This window comes from Elaeis guineensis, chromosome 2 (genome assembly GCF_000442705.2).
Source record: "Elaeis guineensis isolate ETL-2024a chromosome 2, EG11, whole genome shotgun sequence".
In the NCBI taxonomy this organism is placed as follows: domain Eukaryota; kingdom Viridiplantae; phylum Streptophyta; class Magnoliopsida; order Arecales; family Arecaceae; genus Elaeis; species Elaeis guineensis.
This window is the reverse complement of record NC_025994.2, coordinates 91160883-91176663: the sequence shown is the minus strand read 5'-3', so window position 1 is coordinate 91176663 and position 15781 is coordinate 91160883. Positions and strand designations below refer to the sequence as shown.

The 15781-nt window shown below is 35.9% G+C and overlaps 2 protein-coding genes and 1 long non-coding RNA gene across 3 annotated transcripts in view; 2 read left to right on the top strand and 1 right to left on the bottom strand.

The window, feature by feature from the left end:
* LOC105053528 (jacalin-related lectin 19) overlaps nt 1-5351 on the top strand; it is a 46984-nt gene extending 41633 nt beyond the window's left edge. Inside the window, exon 4 of the mRNA XM_073252164.1 lies at nt 5154-5351. Within this exon, the coding sequence (XP_073108265.1) occupies nt 5154-5303 (150 nt within the window). The 3' untranslated portion in view covers nt 5304-5351. The remainder of the gene's footprint in view (nt 1-5153) is intronic.
* On the top strand, nt 4166-5067 carry LOC140855705 (uncharacterized). The gene is made up of 2 exons (XR_012138693.1): nt 4166-4196; nt 4282-5067. It is a non-coding gene; the product is annotated as an uncharacterized lncRNA (long non-coding RNA).
* A 500-nt stretch (nt 5352-5851) lies between the features above and the next one.
* Nucleotides 5852-13188, bottom strand: LOC105053538 (uncharacterized). The gene is given in 7 exon segments (XM_073252165.1): nt 5852-6786; nt 7250-7341; nt 7453-7564; nt 7688-7763; nt 7843-7984; nt 9148-9307; nt 12894-13188. Coding segments are annotated over 7 exon segments (663 nt in total). The 5' UTR covers nt 12930-13188; the 3' UTR covers nt 5852-6741.
* Nucleotides 13189-15781: the final 2593 nt, after the last annotated feature.

The window sequence follows — 15781 nt, the reverse complement described above, 5'->3', positions numbered from 1 at the left end:
TAGTTGCACACTTTAATTTGAAAGAAACATATGTCTATTTGTACATAGAAATTAAGCATAAAATGCTAAGAGTTAAACATCATAAAATAAAGGGCTTAGTGTTAGACCACAAATTCATATAAATTATGTTTTCTTTTTCTTTTTTGATGTGAGAATTCCATGCATCCTTATTAGCAACTAGCAACCATAAATATTGCGACGTCTTAGATGCTAAAATGGGTGTAAGGTGCTTATTGGTGTGAAATAGAAAATTTGCTGCCAAGTATGAGCAGGTTGACTTGTTAAATATAGGAGATCTTCCCATATAAATAGCCCATGTGAATGCCTATCCGTGAGCGTAGAGTTTTCCCTTTTCTTTTTTTCTCTTTTGGATGGAAAAGGAAGCAAAAGCCACCAAAATTGATTGATATGAATGATTTACGTGACCGAGTAAGAAAAGGAGTAGGTATGTACAGGAAATTAGAACCTTTAGGAAGGAGTTGCATAGAGTTCCTACATATTCAGGCTCTATTTTTGAAGCTTTCGCTGCACCACTCAAGAAGAGAACAAAATGCAACTGATACTTCAAATGTCGTAGAGAAAATGATCCCGTAGAGGGTAAAATACTTCGAAAGGCAACCGACCTATTGTTACCATCGGGTCCAAGTGCAGTGAAAAGGCCCATTTTCTGAGATACTGTTCAGTAAGGGATGATATTTCATATCACTTCGGTGATGTGATTACATTATTTGGTATTGCAAAATCTCATTTAGTGATGAAGGATCTAGTGATAAATTCAGTGATAGCATTACTGTATTGTGTAGTGATACTATCACCATACATATCCCAAGTGATAGCGTGTGCAGTGATGTTATCACCACACATATCCTAGATGACACTGGATACCGGCGATGTGCTGAAATTATGTTGGGACAAAAATATCCCTAATCAGTAAATTAGAAAGAAAATAAACATCCTCCTCTTTTTTTTCTATAGATGCCTATTTATTAGACGTATTTTTTATTTTTATTGATAGGTTTAGTTAAATGATATGGATACCTTTTATTTATTTATTAGATACCTATTTTATTTCTATAGATAGATATGGTTAATTGGTATGGATGAATTATACTAAATCCTTCGTGATTTTTTTTTTCTCAATTTATTTTGTTAGGCTAAATCATTCTTAATGGACAGCTCTGATTATATATAATATTATCGTAATATCATTTTAATAGGTTCATCAAAATAAATATCTATAATAATAAATAAATAAATATTATTATTATTACTACTATTACTACATATTTTTGTGAGGAGTTATATATAAATGAAGTATATTTAATCAAATTATAGAGTAATTATTATGTACGAATGTATAAGACTATTTATGGTATTTTATACATTATCACTATCACTATTTGGTAATATACCAAATATAATAAAATTTTATTTTTAATGATATACCAAATACGATGATTATATATCACCTCAATATTTATGCATCATCCTAATGTTAATATCATCCTAATCATCACATCACTTCAATGATTATGTCATCAACCATACAGCACCTCTTAAGATTTTTTTTGATTGCTCTCTCTCTCTCTCACCCATATCCAAAGCTTCTCGTGATTGCTTCTCTTTCAACGTGAACAAGGTCACCATGCAAATCTATCTATCTAAGTAGGGCCGACAAAATATGATCCGACCCGCCAATCCGACCCGTATTCGACCCGCCATAAACAAGTTTGGGTTTAGACTAAACGGGTTTGGGTCATAAATAGGTTGACCCGTTTAATCCGTTTAATAAGTAGGTCGGATATGGGTTTTAGATATCTGACCCGTTTAACCCGTTTAACCCATTTAATATTTAGGTTGGGTTGAGTCAGATAACCCATTTAACATGTTTAACCTATTTCTGACCCATTTAATTCGACTTGTTTAACCTGTTTAACCCATTTAAGACCCGTTTAACCTGTTTAAAACCTATTTAACCTATTTCTGACCCATTTAACTTGATCCGTTTAACCTGTTTAACCCGTTTAACCTGTTTAACCCATTTAACCTAATTTGACCTATTTAATAAACGGGTTAAACGGGTCGGGTCGAGTTACCTATTTAATAAACAGGTCGGGTTTAGGTTTAAATTTTTGATCCATTTAATAAATAGGTCGGATTTGGATTGATCATTTTTTGATCCGATCCATTTATGACCTGACCCATTTATGACCGATCCAATCCGTTTGCCGCCCCTAATCGTAAGGCTATTGGTTAAAAGGTAAGGAAACATGGTTGGGGATAGTTATACACGTCAAGCTTTTTCCATCCATCTGAAGTATGTTTTCTCTAACTTTATATAATTATTGTTAAGCAGAAGTTGATACTTCTGTTACTGTCACAACTCTCTCTCTCTCTCTCTCTCTCCCTCTTTTTTTTTTTTTTGTGATTTATGCCTATAAATTAAGTATTTTACTTTTAGTTGATGGCTTGTCTTACTCTTACCCTGGTCCATCTCATAAAAGCCCTTTTTTTCATTTGGAGTAATTCTTTATGCACCGCGTGCGATATAATAGTAATGCACCGTCGAATAATATTAGGGTACATAATGCTTTTAGATGGGATGGATATTAAATACCGTTCAATTTTTTTTTAATTTTCAATGATGAAAATATTCTTTTCTCTGTACAACAAAGAATGACTAGTATTATTACTTCCTAATATCTTGTATGGCTTTTCATAAATATATATGACATCCTGAACGATATATATGACTTCTTGTGTATTGATGACTTCTTGAATAATATATATGACATCCTAATATCTTGTATGACTTTCTATGAATATATATGACATTCTGAATAATATATAATATTTTTTAATATCTTATATGACTTTCTATGAGTATATATGACATCTCGAATAATATATATAATATTTTGTAAGTATATATGATATTCTGAAAAATATATATGACTTTCTAATACCTTATAAACTTTCTATGAGTATATATGACATCCCGAACAATATATATAACTTTCTGTGAATATATATGACGTCCTGAATAACCTAAATGGCTTCCTAACATCTTATATGACTTTTTATGAATATATATGATATTCCGAATAATATATATAACTTTCTGTGAATATATATGACGTTCTAAATAATATATATGGCATCCTGATGTCATATAAGGCATTAAAAAATTATATATATTATTCGAGACGTCATATTTATTCACAAAAAGTCATATATATTATTCGAAATGTCATATATATTCATAGAAAGTCATATAAGATGTTAGGAAGCAATAAATATTGTTCAGAATGTTATATATATTCACAAAAAATCATATATATTATTCACGATATCATATATACTCACAGGTAGTCATATATATTCACAGGATGTCATATATATTGTTCGGGATGTCATATATATTCATACAAAGTCATACAAGATATTAAAAGGCTATATATATTATTCAAGATGTCATAAATATATAGGAAGTCATATATATAGTTAAGGACATCATATATATTCACAGAAAATTATACAAGGCATTAGGAAGTAATAATATTATTTTTTCTTTATTGTATATAGAAAAAAATATTTTTATCACTAAAAATTGGATAAAGAAAAAATTAGGTGACAGTAAATATATATCCCATCATTAAGTATGCTACATATTTTAAGGTAATTAGATAGTGCACTCCATGTCAAATTTATTGCACGGCATGTGGTGCACAAAGACTTTCTTTTTCATTGGAAGGCTGGATTTCTTTTTCTTTTTGACAGGCAAAATAAAATAAAAAAAATCCAGCAAGCTTATTGGACAACACGGTCATTTGAACGAGTGGAAACTTCGTCTGAAAGAAGCAACAATAGAAGCAAAGCCAGCAAGCTCTGAGCCTTCGCAGAGAATAGACCAACAAGAAAGAGTGGATATGATCTTCCTTTGAGCAAGCTCCAAGTCTTTCCATATAATTAATTCCACGGATAAGATTGTCTCCAGGGTCCTAGTGCAGATTTCAACTCTATGTCAAGTCAATTCCATCCACCTCATGCTCCGAATCAACACGTTGCCCCACCCAGTGCAGCTCCTTCTGATCCACGTTTCTATCTCTCTCCTTGTATATATCAGCATCCCCTTCTCTATTTCCATCGAACTTGGCGGTATCATCGGAAGTTCGCCGCACGACAGCTAACAAATGGTGAGACTCTTTCTAACTTGCTACGAGTTATGGATGTATCACTGGCCATCCATTTCTGATCGTACGGTCTTTAACTTGGTTGCAGGCCAAAGTCGTTGAGGGGGGATCTTTTTGTGGGAGTGGAAGTGATATGTTCGATATGGGGGCTGCTGATCAGCCGTTGGAGATCAAAATCCGCCCTGGAATTGCCGTTGATGCTGTAACTTGCTATGAGTTATGGATGTATCACTGGCCATCCATTTCTGATCGTACGGTCTTGAACTTGGTTGCAGGCCAAAGTCGTTTAAGTTGGGACTTTTTGGTGGGGGTTTTGGTGATATGTTCGATATGGGGGCTGCTTGATCAGCTGCTGGAGATCAAAATCCGCTCTGGAATTGCCGTTGATGCTATAATTATTACGGACCGGGTTAATGGGCGCGTCGAAACCCGTCGGTTTGGTGGTGGAGGCGGTGAGGAGAGCCCGCATGTATGTTAAAATCTCTTTCTTTGGGTGCGAAGAACCAGCAAATATACAGTAAAATCATCATGCGATACATGCTTTCATAAACATTAATAAAAAATGAACGTTTTAAAATCGTACACTTGATCAGACTAATCGAAGGACTATTGAAGCATCAACTCCCACCTAATTGTCGGCAACTTTATTATGATCCGTTAGAGTATAACGCACCCAAACTATAGTGCATGGTTGCAAGGCTGATTGTATTCTACAGAAGACAATGAGATCGGGAGTCTGAAGTATGTAAGCTATTGTGCAGGTAAAATTTAGGAATTTAGGCATCGACACAGTCCTTCCATGTAATCGGCTTTGAACGGCTTTGAAAATATGTCAACATGTGATCGGCTATGTCAACATGTGATGGATCATCAAGTTAAGCATTCCTATTCAGCCCCTTCAGCTAATTTTTTGTTTATTTAATTTTGTTAAAGCTATTTTTTATTTTTCATTTTTTGCAGAAAAAATTTCGACCAGGAGAATTTCTTATCGAGATATCAGGCTCTTCAAATCATCACGGCTTAATAAGCTCACTCAACTCTCGCACCAATTTGACACAAATGTACCACATGTTCCAGAGGAAGACACGCCTTTTTCTGTTTCTGTGGTGAACAGTAAGATTGTCGGCTTCTTTGGACGCTCAGCAGATGTTCTTCATGCAATTGGAGTCAACATAGTGTCAATTTGATGTCGTAGGCTGAAAAATTGAAGTTAACCCTCTGATTCGCGTCCGTATGTACATAAGGACACAAAAATCTTGTATCGCAGTGACATTGTGGTCGTCTAATAAAACAGTTGAATTGATGTGCGTTGGGAGGGGCTTCCTTTGATCTGCGTACTGTAAATAAGCATATTATGAACTTCTATGTTGTTATCCCTGTAAACTTACTGAGGTTGAATAATATGTTGACAAAATGATATGAAATTAGTAGTGGCTGTTGCAACTTCAAGCAACCAGAAATGCTATGGAGATTAGTTTCTCGGAATTAATTGTTTATTTTTATAACGTTCAAGCGTATCAGCATATACACATAATCAAAGTAATCCCAAACTGTCTCAATCTCACCATATTTTTCCTGTCATGTATAACCAGCCGGAAACCAGGCTAAACCATGGCCGTCTAATAAGAATAGACAAAGCGTTAGAGTCACCATGGTGCTAGAATGAAAAGTAAGCAGATAAACAAATTTTTCTACCGAAGAAAAGTCTCAAAGACAGTTAGAAAACAAGAGGTTACATCAGCATTTCAAGTGCACAATGTTTATTAACTTTCAGGGCACCTTTGATCCTCTCGGTTATGTTGTCAAGGCATCTGTTCAGGCTGGGCTCAGTGAATTTATGGATGATGTCGGCTTGCGGCCAGCCCCATTACATTCCTAGTCTAATCTGCTGAAGATGCTGTCAAACTGGGGAATTTCTGAAGCTGGAACTGATAACAGTTTGGTCAAACTCAAGCAACCCTTGACTAGTGCGCCAACACGTTGCAGCAGAATTCAAAGCATTTCAGTGAGGACTTTGCAAGAGTCCAGACTTATTAAGAAAAATCAACTCATCATTCATTGATCAGAGGAGGATTTTTGTTGCTGCCAACTCAAAGCCATTAAGATACCTCTAACACTCTGGCATTCAACAAATAAAAAATTGCAAAGGCCTAACAATTGTGGAGCAAGACAGAATAGCTCCTGCTTGCTTCTCCTCACATGCTAGTTTGAGTTACATTTAGAATAAATAGAAGAAAAGGCCCCGACATCCCAACTTTCTCACAGCATGCACTCAACAAGCAACAGCCACCTTTCTCAGATGAGCAACCGCCTGGCTTTAAACCAGTGATCTTCTTTTTAAAAAGAATGCATAACAATTAACAAGACACCAGAAAAAGAGATGCATATGATTGTTTTCCCATATATAACATTTACATTGGCCAAGCTATCGCAACTACCTTCTGCATGACTGGACCTTGTACAAAAATCACGGGCAGCACACAGTAATCTGAGGGAAAATGAAACAAGCCATGCTCACGGTAAGTAGGTCAGAGCATGCAATCTCCATCTAATTTTTCAGAAAGGCTTTCAGAGAAAATTTTGGAGGCCCATCCTGCTCACCCACAAGTTCCAAAAGTGAGGACACATCCTAGGCCCTTGTACTTCAAAAGATCATCTCTCTCTCTCTCTCTCTCTCTCTCTCTGTCTGTGGGGTTGTGTGTGTGTGTAGGTTTTGTTTGTGTGTTTAAGTTTCCATTTTACTTTAGCCACCTTATACTACAAATTGAGTTGAATGATTGAGAAGGACCGGGTATAATATGCTCTCTCAGAATAGTTTCAAACAAGACAGAAGGAACCTCTAGCACTGACCCCAAATAGTTCGAGCAAGGCTTACAGTTATACTCAAGCTACTTTTAATCACGTGCTTTAAGCCAGAAATTGCAGGTGTCTAACTGACAGTCAAAATCAGGCATAAGCTTATAAATGATTTCATTATGTAAAACAACTAGTTTAGAGGAAAAAAGGTTAGATAAAGCATATCTATAAATAGCAAACAAAAGTAAGTAATTATGTACCTTGCTGAACTCCTGATGTAGGAATTGTCTAACCACAGTTGCTTGCTGTATCAGCCTTTCCATTGAAGAATAGCTAGGCAGATTGGCATGTGCTGAAATTAACCATCAGATCAAGTATTATAAAATACTCCCTTTCATATCAAGAGAAGGGGAGAATAAATCAGTTCAGATGCAAACAGAGAGTTGCCATAAAGTTAACATACCCAAGATAGCTTGATTCAGACAGTCTGCAATATTCTGTCAGTAGTCGGAGCTCAGTAAATGAAACATTGGTGATTTTTCAGGCTCCTCATAAGCTAACAGAGCCATAAGGTCCTGGTGTATCACCAAAAAAGTATTGTTTTTATAAGAACTTGATGGCCATGATAAACAACAAACCATGAAAGATATGATATCTTAGGGTAGTTTAACACAAGCATATTAGTTTTAGAGACATACTTCCAATTTCTGAACATACTTATGCACCCTCCCTAATGGTGTTAATTTGGTTTGAGCAAACTCCAAAGCTTCTGTGCTGTCATTTACAGATGAATCATACTTAAGCCAGAAGTCTTGCATGTCATTTTCAGAATGATGATTTATGGATCCCTTACCATTTCCTTGAACAAACGAGATCAATAAAGTGAAGGCTTAATAGATCAAAATACAAATCCTTGTCATCTTCCAGTAAGTTCGGTGCTAGTTGTTCTGTCAGCTCTATGGCCTTGAGAGCATTTCCATCCAACGCAAAATGGACTATTGCAACAGATAACCGAAAAATACAGTTATGACTCTAAGTCAATATATACTTATATTTTCACTCATCTCAAATCTATAAAGACGAAATGGCAAAAGGTAAATTCATCCATTTTATCTTTACGAAATTGATTCACTTTATGATTTGAGACCAAATTATGCAAAAAAAGGGTCATTTTGAATTATTTGAAGGAGAATAATTAGTAGCACATTGGGACATTCTACACACTTCACTGTATCTAAGAATATATCAGCACATAATTGTTTGTTATGACATTTGTTGCCCATGAGATATTCAGATAAACAGTAAGCTAATCTAGAACCATAGATATGTTTTTCCAAATGTATAAAGATGACATGGCAAAAGGTAAATTCTTCCATTTTATTTATATAAAAATGATTCGCTTTATGATGTGAGACGTCAAATCATACACAGAAAATCAAATTATACTCCGAAAAAGGGTGGTTTTGTGACTTTTTGCAGGAGAATGATTTATGAACACATTGGCTCATTCTACATATTTTACCGTTTCAAAGAATATATGTACATACCTGCATACGTATGGTCAGATATACAGAAAGTTAATTGGACGATACAATCCACCAGGTTTGTCATTTTTATGCATCTAATTTAACCGACAGCAATAAAAGCTTACTAATCAATCACTTCATCATGACAACGACTTGACTTGACAACATCGCAGGCTGCTCCATCCCTTCAAAGAATTGGGCAGCCTTAGAATTTCCAAGGTCCAAGTTTAATAAACAAATGAAAAAAAAGAATCAACTTAAAGGGATTCCTTGGCAAAAAATTCTGCTCCTGGAACAAGTTTTCTTATTAGTTTCAAACATGTTAAGGTACAAACTAAACTATGTGTGCTGTTACATCTTACACAAGTACGAATGCTATATTTATTGACAATGTCTTATCATCTAGGCTGACTTACTGTGTGAATTCTTTTAGACCATCCAAAAGAATTACATGTCCCATTTAACAGCAACCAAACAATTCAACCGTCTAAATAGATGAATATGCACATTTCACTGCATGAAGATTAGGCAATGGGTACAAGAAATTGATCTCTGACAATAATTATATATTGAATTTTAAATTTGCTAATCCCAGAGGGGTATAGGAAATCTAAGATTAGCATGTCTTGAACAAATTGCAAGTCACTTCCATTTTCTTTTGTCCATGTCCACAAGATAATCGACAGGCTGCTTCATTCCAGTACAAGCAAGAAAGGTCTCTGCTGTCTCATTGAAACAGTTATGCACAAGATATGATAGGACAATATTGCGAGCATCACTGTCATTGACTTTCTATAAGCAACAAAAAGGGAAAAAAAAATCAGTACCTGGAGTTCCAACATAAAAGGAAATAGTTCAGGATTCGTTTGATGATGCTAGGTAAGCAGATTAATAATGACTGCAAGAATGAAGAATGTGGGAAATACAACATACAATTTTTATTGTGGATACAAAGATCAAGAAACTGCCATACTTGTTATTCTTAGAATCTTCCCAACCTTTTGCTCAAAATAGGATATCTGTCTACCAATTAATTCTGATTCAAGTTTGTAGAAGGAAAAAAGGAAAACTTGCAAAACTAAAAAAATCCAAAATCTAGTGTGTGAGACTATGATAAGATTTAGTTTTTGAATCTTGCAGAAGTTTATGAAGAGGCACCTTTAGGATAGCACAAACTCTGTTATGAGAGATTTTCAAATCAGAAGAATGACAATTTAACACTAAGAAGATAAATAGTTGCAATCGACGTATGCCATCTCGATATTGGGCCCCATGCTATTGCCACCCTGTTACTATGTTGGTATGCTCAGTATAGGGCCAATTCTGTGTATCAAGTGCTAGTAAGGCCCCATACCGCATAGCAGTTTGGTACAGATATGATATGGTATGCTCCATACTACTTTGGTTCAGTACGATATGTCGAACCTTGGTCACAATTCCATTTTACCCTACTAAGTCTTACCTAGAATGTACTAGCGAGAGACTTATTTATCATAATTAATTCTACTTAATTTATTTCACATGAAATAATGGGAATCATTATGCTATTGACATGGGAATTCTGGTAGGGAGAAACATTTGAACATGCATTCAACATTTTCACTTTTCCCTAATATTCCTGCCTGGTTTTGTTTGCTGGAAGGAGCATTTATCCACCCACAATCAACTTGTATTATTTCATGTCATGACTGCTGATTGCAAGGTTTAACATTTTGTGTATTAAACCACTCCCAGTAAGCCCCAACACAATATTATACTGTACCTTGCCAATACTTGGCATGCCCTGATACATAATAAATATAGAGAGAAAGAGGAAGAGTAGGAAGAGGCTAGAGGGATGCAGTAGCATAAGTATGATCAAGTATTTGCCCTCTCAGCCCTCAAAAAGAATTTCTGCCTTAGTTTTTTCCAGTAGTATTTGCCCTCTCCCTTACTATAGTCCCAAGTCCTCAACAACAACAATAATAAGAACAACAACAACAATAATAAATATAATAACAGCAATATAATGACTGATAACAATAATAACAATAACAATAAAAATAATCAATTCCTTCTAAAATGCTCAATTCTCATATATCTTTTTGGATTTTCTATACAGTGTTGTATTTTGATAACTGGACAGTGCTTGATGTGGAAAAACCTTTTTTTCTAACCCAAAACAATAAAAATCTTGCATGTAAGGTATATAACATTCAGCCCAAATGTCACCAAACATGTGAAAGATCATTTGGGTTATCATATACTGGTACCCTTATCAAGTTGTGAAATAAAAAGTACACATCTATGCTAAGGATCATTAATCTGGTGAAGGGATCCTTAGACCAGACAATGTTACTAGCTCGAAATACCTTCCCCTTCCTAGGTTCAACAGCAGGCTATAAAACTGAAAATGGTATTTTACCAAAGAAACAACCCAGGTCAAATACATAGATATCATTCTTTCTTTCAAAGGACTCGCTAAGAATACCATTACTCAAGTCTCAAGCAACTTTATGTTTCTACAATCCTGGCGAGGTGTTTACCGCAATCAAATTGCTACAGTTCATAAATTCAACATAGCTATCTCTCCCTCTATCTCCTTAGGAACTTCATTTATATAGCCAATTTCAAGGCCACTGCACTACATCTAAAATCTAACTTCAACAGTTCATCAGTCTGAATCAACACAACTTTCAGCGATGGAAGAGAAAAGGACCACATTGTCCTTACCGACAAAGTCATGCTGGAATTTTGGATGACCAAATAGATTTCTAAACTCGGTGAAAATTGATTTCATCAAAGCGCTCCCAAGGTACAAGTTTCTCAGCCTTTGTGAACTGTAACAATAGAACTTCCATCGGCTCACATTCATTCTTACAGCTAGATTTTTTGCTTCTATAGACAAATTACTAACTTATATTCAGATGCAAAAAGGGGCAAAAAAGAATAAGAAAATACAAAAGAAACAAGCTAGCATGATGATCAACCTAAAAATAAAAGATACTGAAGAAGGCTACAAGATAATTAAATCAACAGAAATGTCACAAAACATCAGCCAACTGCAGAGATTGCACCGAATTTAGCAAAAGGAAATGGTAAAAAGATGGAAAGGTATATAAGCCTCTTCTCAGTGCAGCCATAGAAAGTAGTGCAAGAAATGCACTAAAATCATTGATAAGGTGGATGACCAGTGCACAGCAGCAGCACCAAAATGCTGTTCCATAAGAGTTCCATACAGAAGTCTAACACCATTGAATTTACTAGAACATGAAAAACAAGAGGAAGAAGAAGTGTGAAGTTTCATTCTGGGAATGTGAAACTCATCCAGCGATGTTGAATTTACTAGAACATAACTAGGGAGATATCAGATCCATATATTATAAAATCAAAACCTTCAATTAATATATCCGCTAATCATAGCACTAAACTCATTCGACAAAACAAATACATACACAAATATCCTTGATAATGCTGTATCCCAGATGGAAGTGGGAGCTACAAATGTAAGAGGTTAATAGATTTGATTGTTAACCTCTTAAACTGCTCTATTTCCTTAGCCCTTCAGTCCCAGCAGAATGTCATCTAGTTTCTGCTCGTAAGTAATCAATCTTTGCCTTCCATTATTTCATTTGATAATAGATAGCTACTACGGAAGCTCTACAGAAGTGAAGAAGCTAAGTGCAATGTGTCCCATGTTTTATCTACTAAATTCACTAAAATAGCCATCTCAATCAGATGCCCATAAGAGAACAGACAGATGAATAAATTGCAGCACGGCTTATTCTAAATCTTAAAAAGGTTTCGAGAAAATGGAAAACCTATGCAAAGACCAATACATCAACAAATAACAATGTTAATGTTAACGCTCTCACCTAGGGCATTCAGCCTGATCTAATATTGAAAAGCTCCACCCAGTTACAAGTTTGAAACTGCCATTTCCCCATTCAACCATACGTTCCATCAATACTTCCATAATTTTGCAACAAAATTCGAAATTCACGAAATCACGCCTCACCAACACCATTTCAAGGTACTAAACTCATCTCTCTTTCTTCATTTAAAGATCATTTTTAATACCAAGTTAAGCCCCAATAAACCCTTCTCTGTAATAAAAAAATTATAATCCATCGTCCTATTAAATCGCAGTGCCCACCCAAACCGATTAGATGCAAGCTAGGAAAAAAAAAATGAAATAAAACAAAATAAGATAAGAACTATGAAGACAAACAATCTCACAGAGATCGTCGAGTGTTGTAATGCAACAATCCACCAAAAGGTACAGAGAAACCGAGCCGACCAATTCGAGACTCAAAAATTACAAAAAAAAAAAAAAAATCCCAAATAGTAAATAAGAGAACAAGAAGGTAAAGAAGGGGGTAAGGAAGAGAAGTCTTACTACGTGCTCGTAATGCCTGGGATCCAAGTCCATCATCGCCGCCACTGCGAGGAAGAACTCGAGAGGCCTTGGCTTGGACGGGCTCCGAATCGCACCGCAGGCGTGCGCGGGCGAGGCAGAACAACCGGCGACGCGCGAAGGGCGTAGGGGCTCTCCCTCCCGGCTTGCGTGGCCCGAGGTTGGACGCTCGTTTGGTTAATCGAGAACGTTCCTGGATGCGCGTGGGAAGACCCTTCGGGTGAAAGTGAAACTAGCTTTTGATAGGCAACAAACGACTCGTGAAGGCCAAGTTGAGTATTTGAGTCCAGATCCACTGTGCTTTATGGTTGAACCGCAAATATTTTCCGTTCCTGCGAAGACCGGTCAATATTTGAATAGGACTGAAATGTTCAATCACCTATTTAATCATCGATCGTTTCATATTCTATGGATGGTGGGTGATGTGTTTCACCCACAAATTGCAAAAAGAGTCAAATTTGATTTTTTTTTTTTTTAATATAAGTACACATGCAATGCTGGGGAAAGGAATGGATGGATAGTTGTGATGCGTTTCCACACTTTTTTTTTTATTAACAAAATTGATAAACGCACTTGTGCGGTTGGTTTTTTTTTTTTTTTGGTGGAAAGAACAAGTCTGTATTAAGTAAAGCGTTTAGTACATATTACAATGAACCCTGTAACCCAAAATAGGCATACAACCTGAAAAGGAACACAATAACTCTGCCAACGCAGCAAATGTCAAAGACCAAAAAAAGATGACCAACAGCATGAAACTAATTTAAGGTACACCCGGCGCCTGGAACTGTCATCATACATGGGAGGGAGGCCAAAAGCGGAACAACAGTATAACATGGCAGTAGGACCTGGCACCGAGGCACCGCAGGAAAACAGAACGGCATGGAAACAGAACCTGGCAATGAGGCACCGCAGAAGAACATCATAGATTACTTTTGTTGTGACAAGAAACCTGAAAGCAGGCGCCCAGCACCGTTTAATTGACCCCTGATGCATGATATAAGAATTTCTGTGCTGAATTCTCAGCTTCCATTCCAACACATGCTCAGAATTTAATTGCTGCATCCCAGGGTAGGAAACATCATCAACCAAACCTGAAACAGCCAAAGAATAATGGACCAGAATTTTGTTCGATGTAGAAGTATTTGAACTGAGCATGTAGTAATCTGTATAACCAGATTGTGCCAGATGAGGATACATATGTGGCACGGTATGAGCCTGTAGCCGGAATAAAAATTGAGCAAGGAGAAAGAAACGAACCCCCCAGCTTGGCATACAGAACACCATTAGGCAGTCATTAACCATAGAATAACTTTCCCAAGAGTGTAGTAAATCAGGTCCAGATGAACTATGAGTTAAAAATAACCATACTGAAAGCCAAATACTCATCTGATGTACAGCAATAATTGTGTGAGCTAAAAGAAACCAGAGAACCATGAAATAAGTATTTAAAAAGTTAGGTGTATCTTCCATAATTGACCCCAATAGCATCCGCATGCAATATAGCAGCCAACTGCGCAGGTAAAGTATCAAATTGAGAAATTGCAAGGCTCCTGAAATAGATTAATAGATTCAGGGGCCAACCAGTCAGCTGCTTGGTTAGCCTCTCTAAAAATGTGTGAGATGGTCCATGGATGTGAGACAGCTTTCCAAGTCAGAACATCTCTCACTCATCGCTTGTGCGGTTGTTTGAACAAGTCAGAACAAGTCACTTGTGCGGTTGGTTGAAGCACTCCTTTATCACTTGAAAATTTCAAGAGGGAGGAATCAGAACCAGATTTTTTTTTTTCTTGTATTAATACAGAAAATCTTGATACTTGGTAGGGCTAAACAAATAATCGAAACCCAAAGAAACCCACCCAATCCAATCCATATGAAACCGAATCCGTACGAAACCGAACTTGAATCGGATTGTAATTCGTAAAAAATTCAGTTAATTACGGTCAGATTCAATTTTTTTATTTTTAATCCATATGAAACCAAACCCGACAGACCAATATAGTATTTTTTAATATTTAGACTATTTGAAGAATTGAAAATCAACAATTATAACATATTATATACTAACTTATGAATGTTATGAAATTATTATATCCTAGTTTTTATATGAATTGAATGGTGTAATGGTTTGTGACGTTTAAAATCAACATTGGATCAATATTGAAGTTCAAACCGACACAACCCACCCGACCCCGCTACAAACCGTTAACTTCAGTTTCAAATGATTTATATATGATAAACGGTCGACAGCGGGTTGGATTTTTTTCAACTCGATTGGGTTTAGTCGGGTCAAATTTTTCTCTCAACCCGACCTGTGCTCAGCCCTAGTACTTGGTTGGCCTTCCACCCATTTTAATTCCACGAAAACAACAAGAAAAAGAAGAAAAAGAAAGTGGAATAGCGGTTATGAAAATGAGGACAAAATTTCAAGCATGAAAATGGAGCTTTTTTGACTTGGAATTTAATTATAACCAAAAGAGAAATTATTATGCATGCAAAACCATAATTAGATTAAAAAAAAGGCAGATTGAATCCATGAATTTTTCTTTCTTTTTATAAAAACAAATGATATAAACAAACTTTATTTTGAAGAGAGAGAGGAAGATTCACCGGCATTATAAGTATAATGCCTTAGCCCTGGATGATTGGAGATGCACCGCACATCGGTTAGAACCTAGAACAGCTTAGAACAAAAAACTTATAGAGAAAGTGTGACAATCAGAGCAGGGCAAGCCCCAAGTTACATCTTTTAAAATAAATCTCTATTCAAAGAAAATTATTTTACCAGCAAATATTAAATCAATAGTATCATTTCTCCACCACCCACGATTATCTAGTATTAGATTTTGCAGGATTGTTATGAGCTATACAAT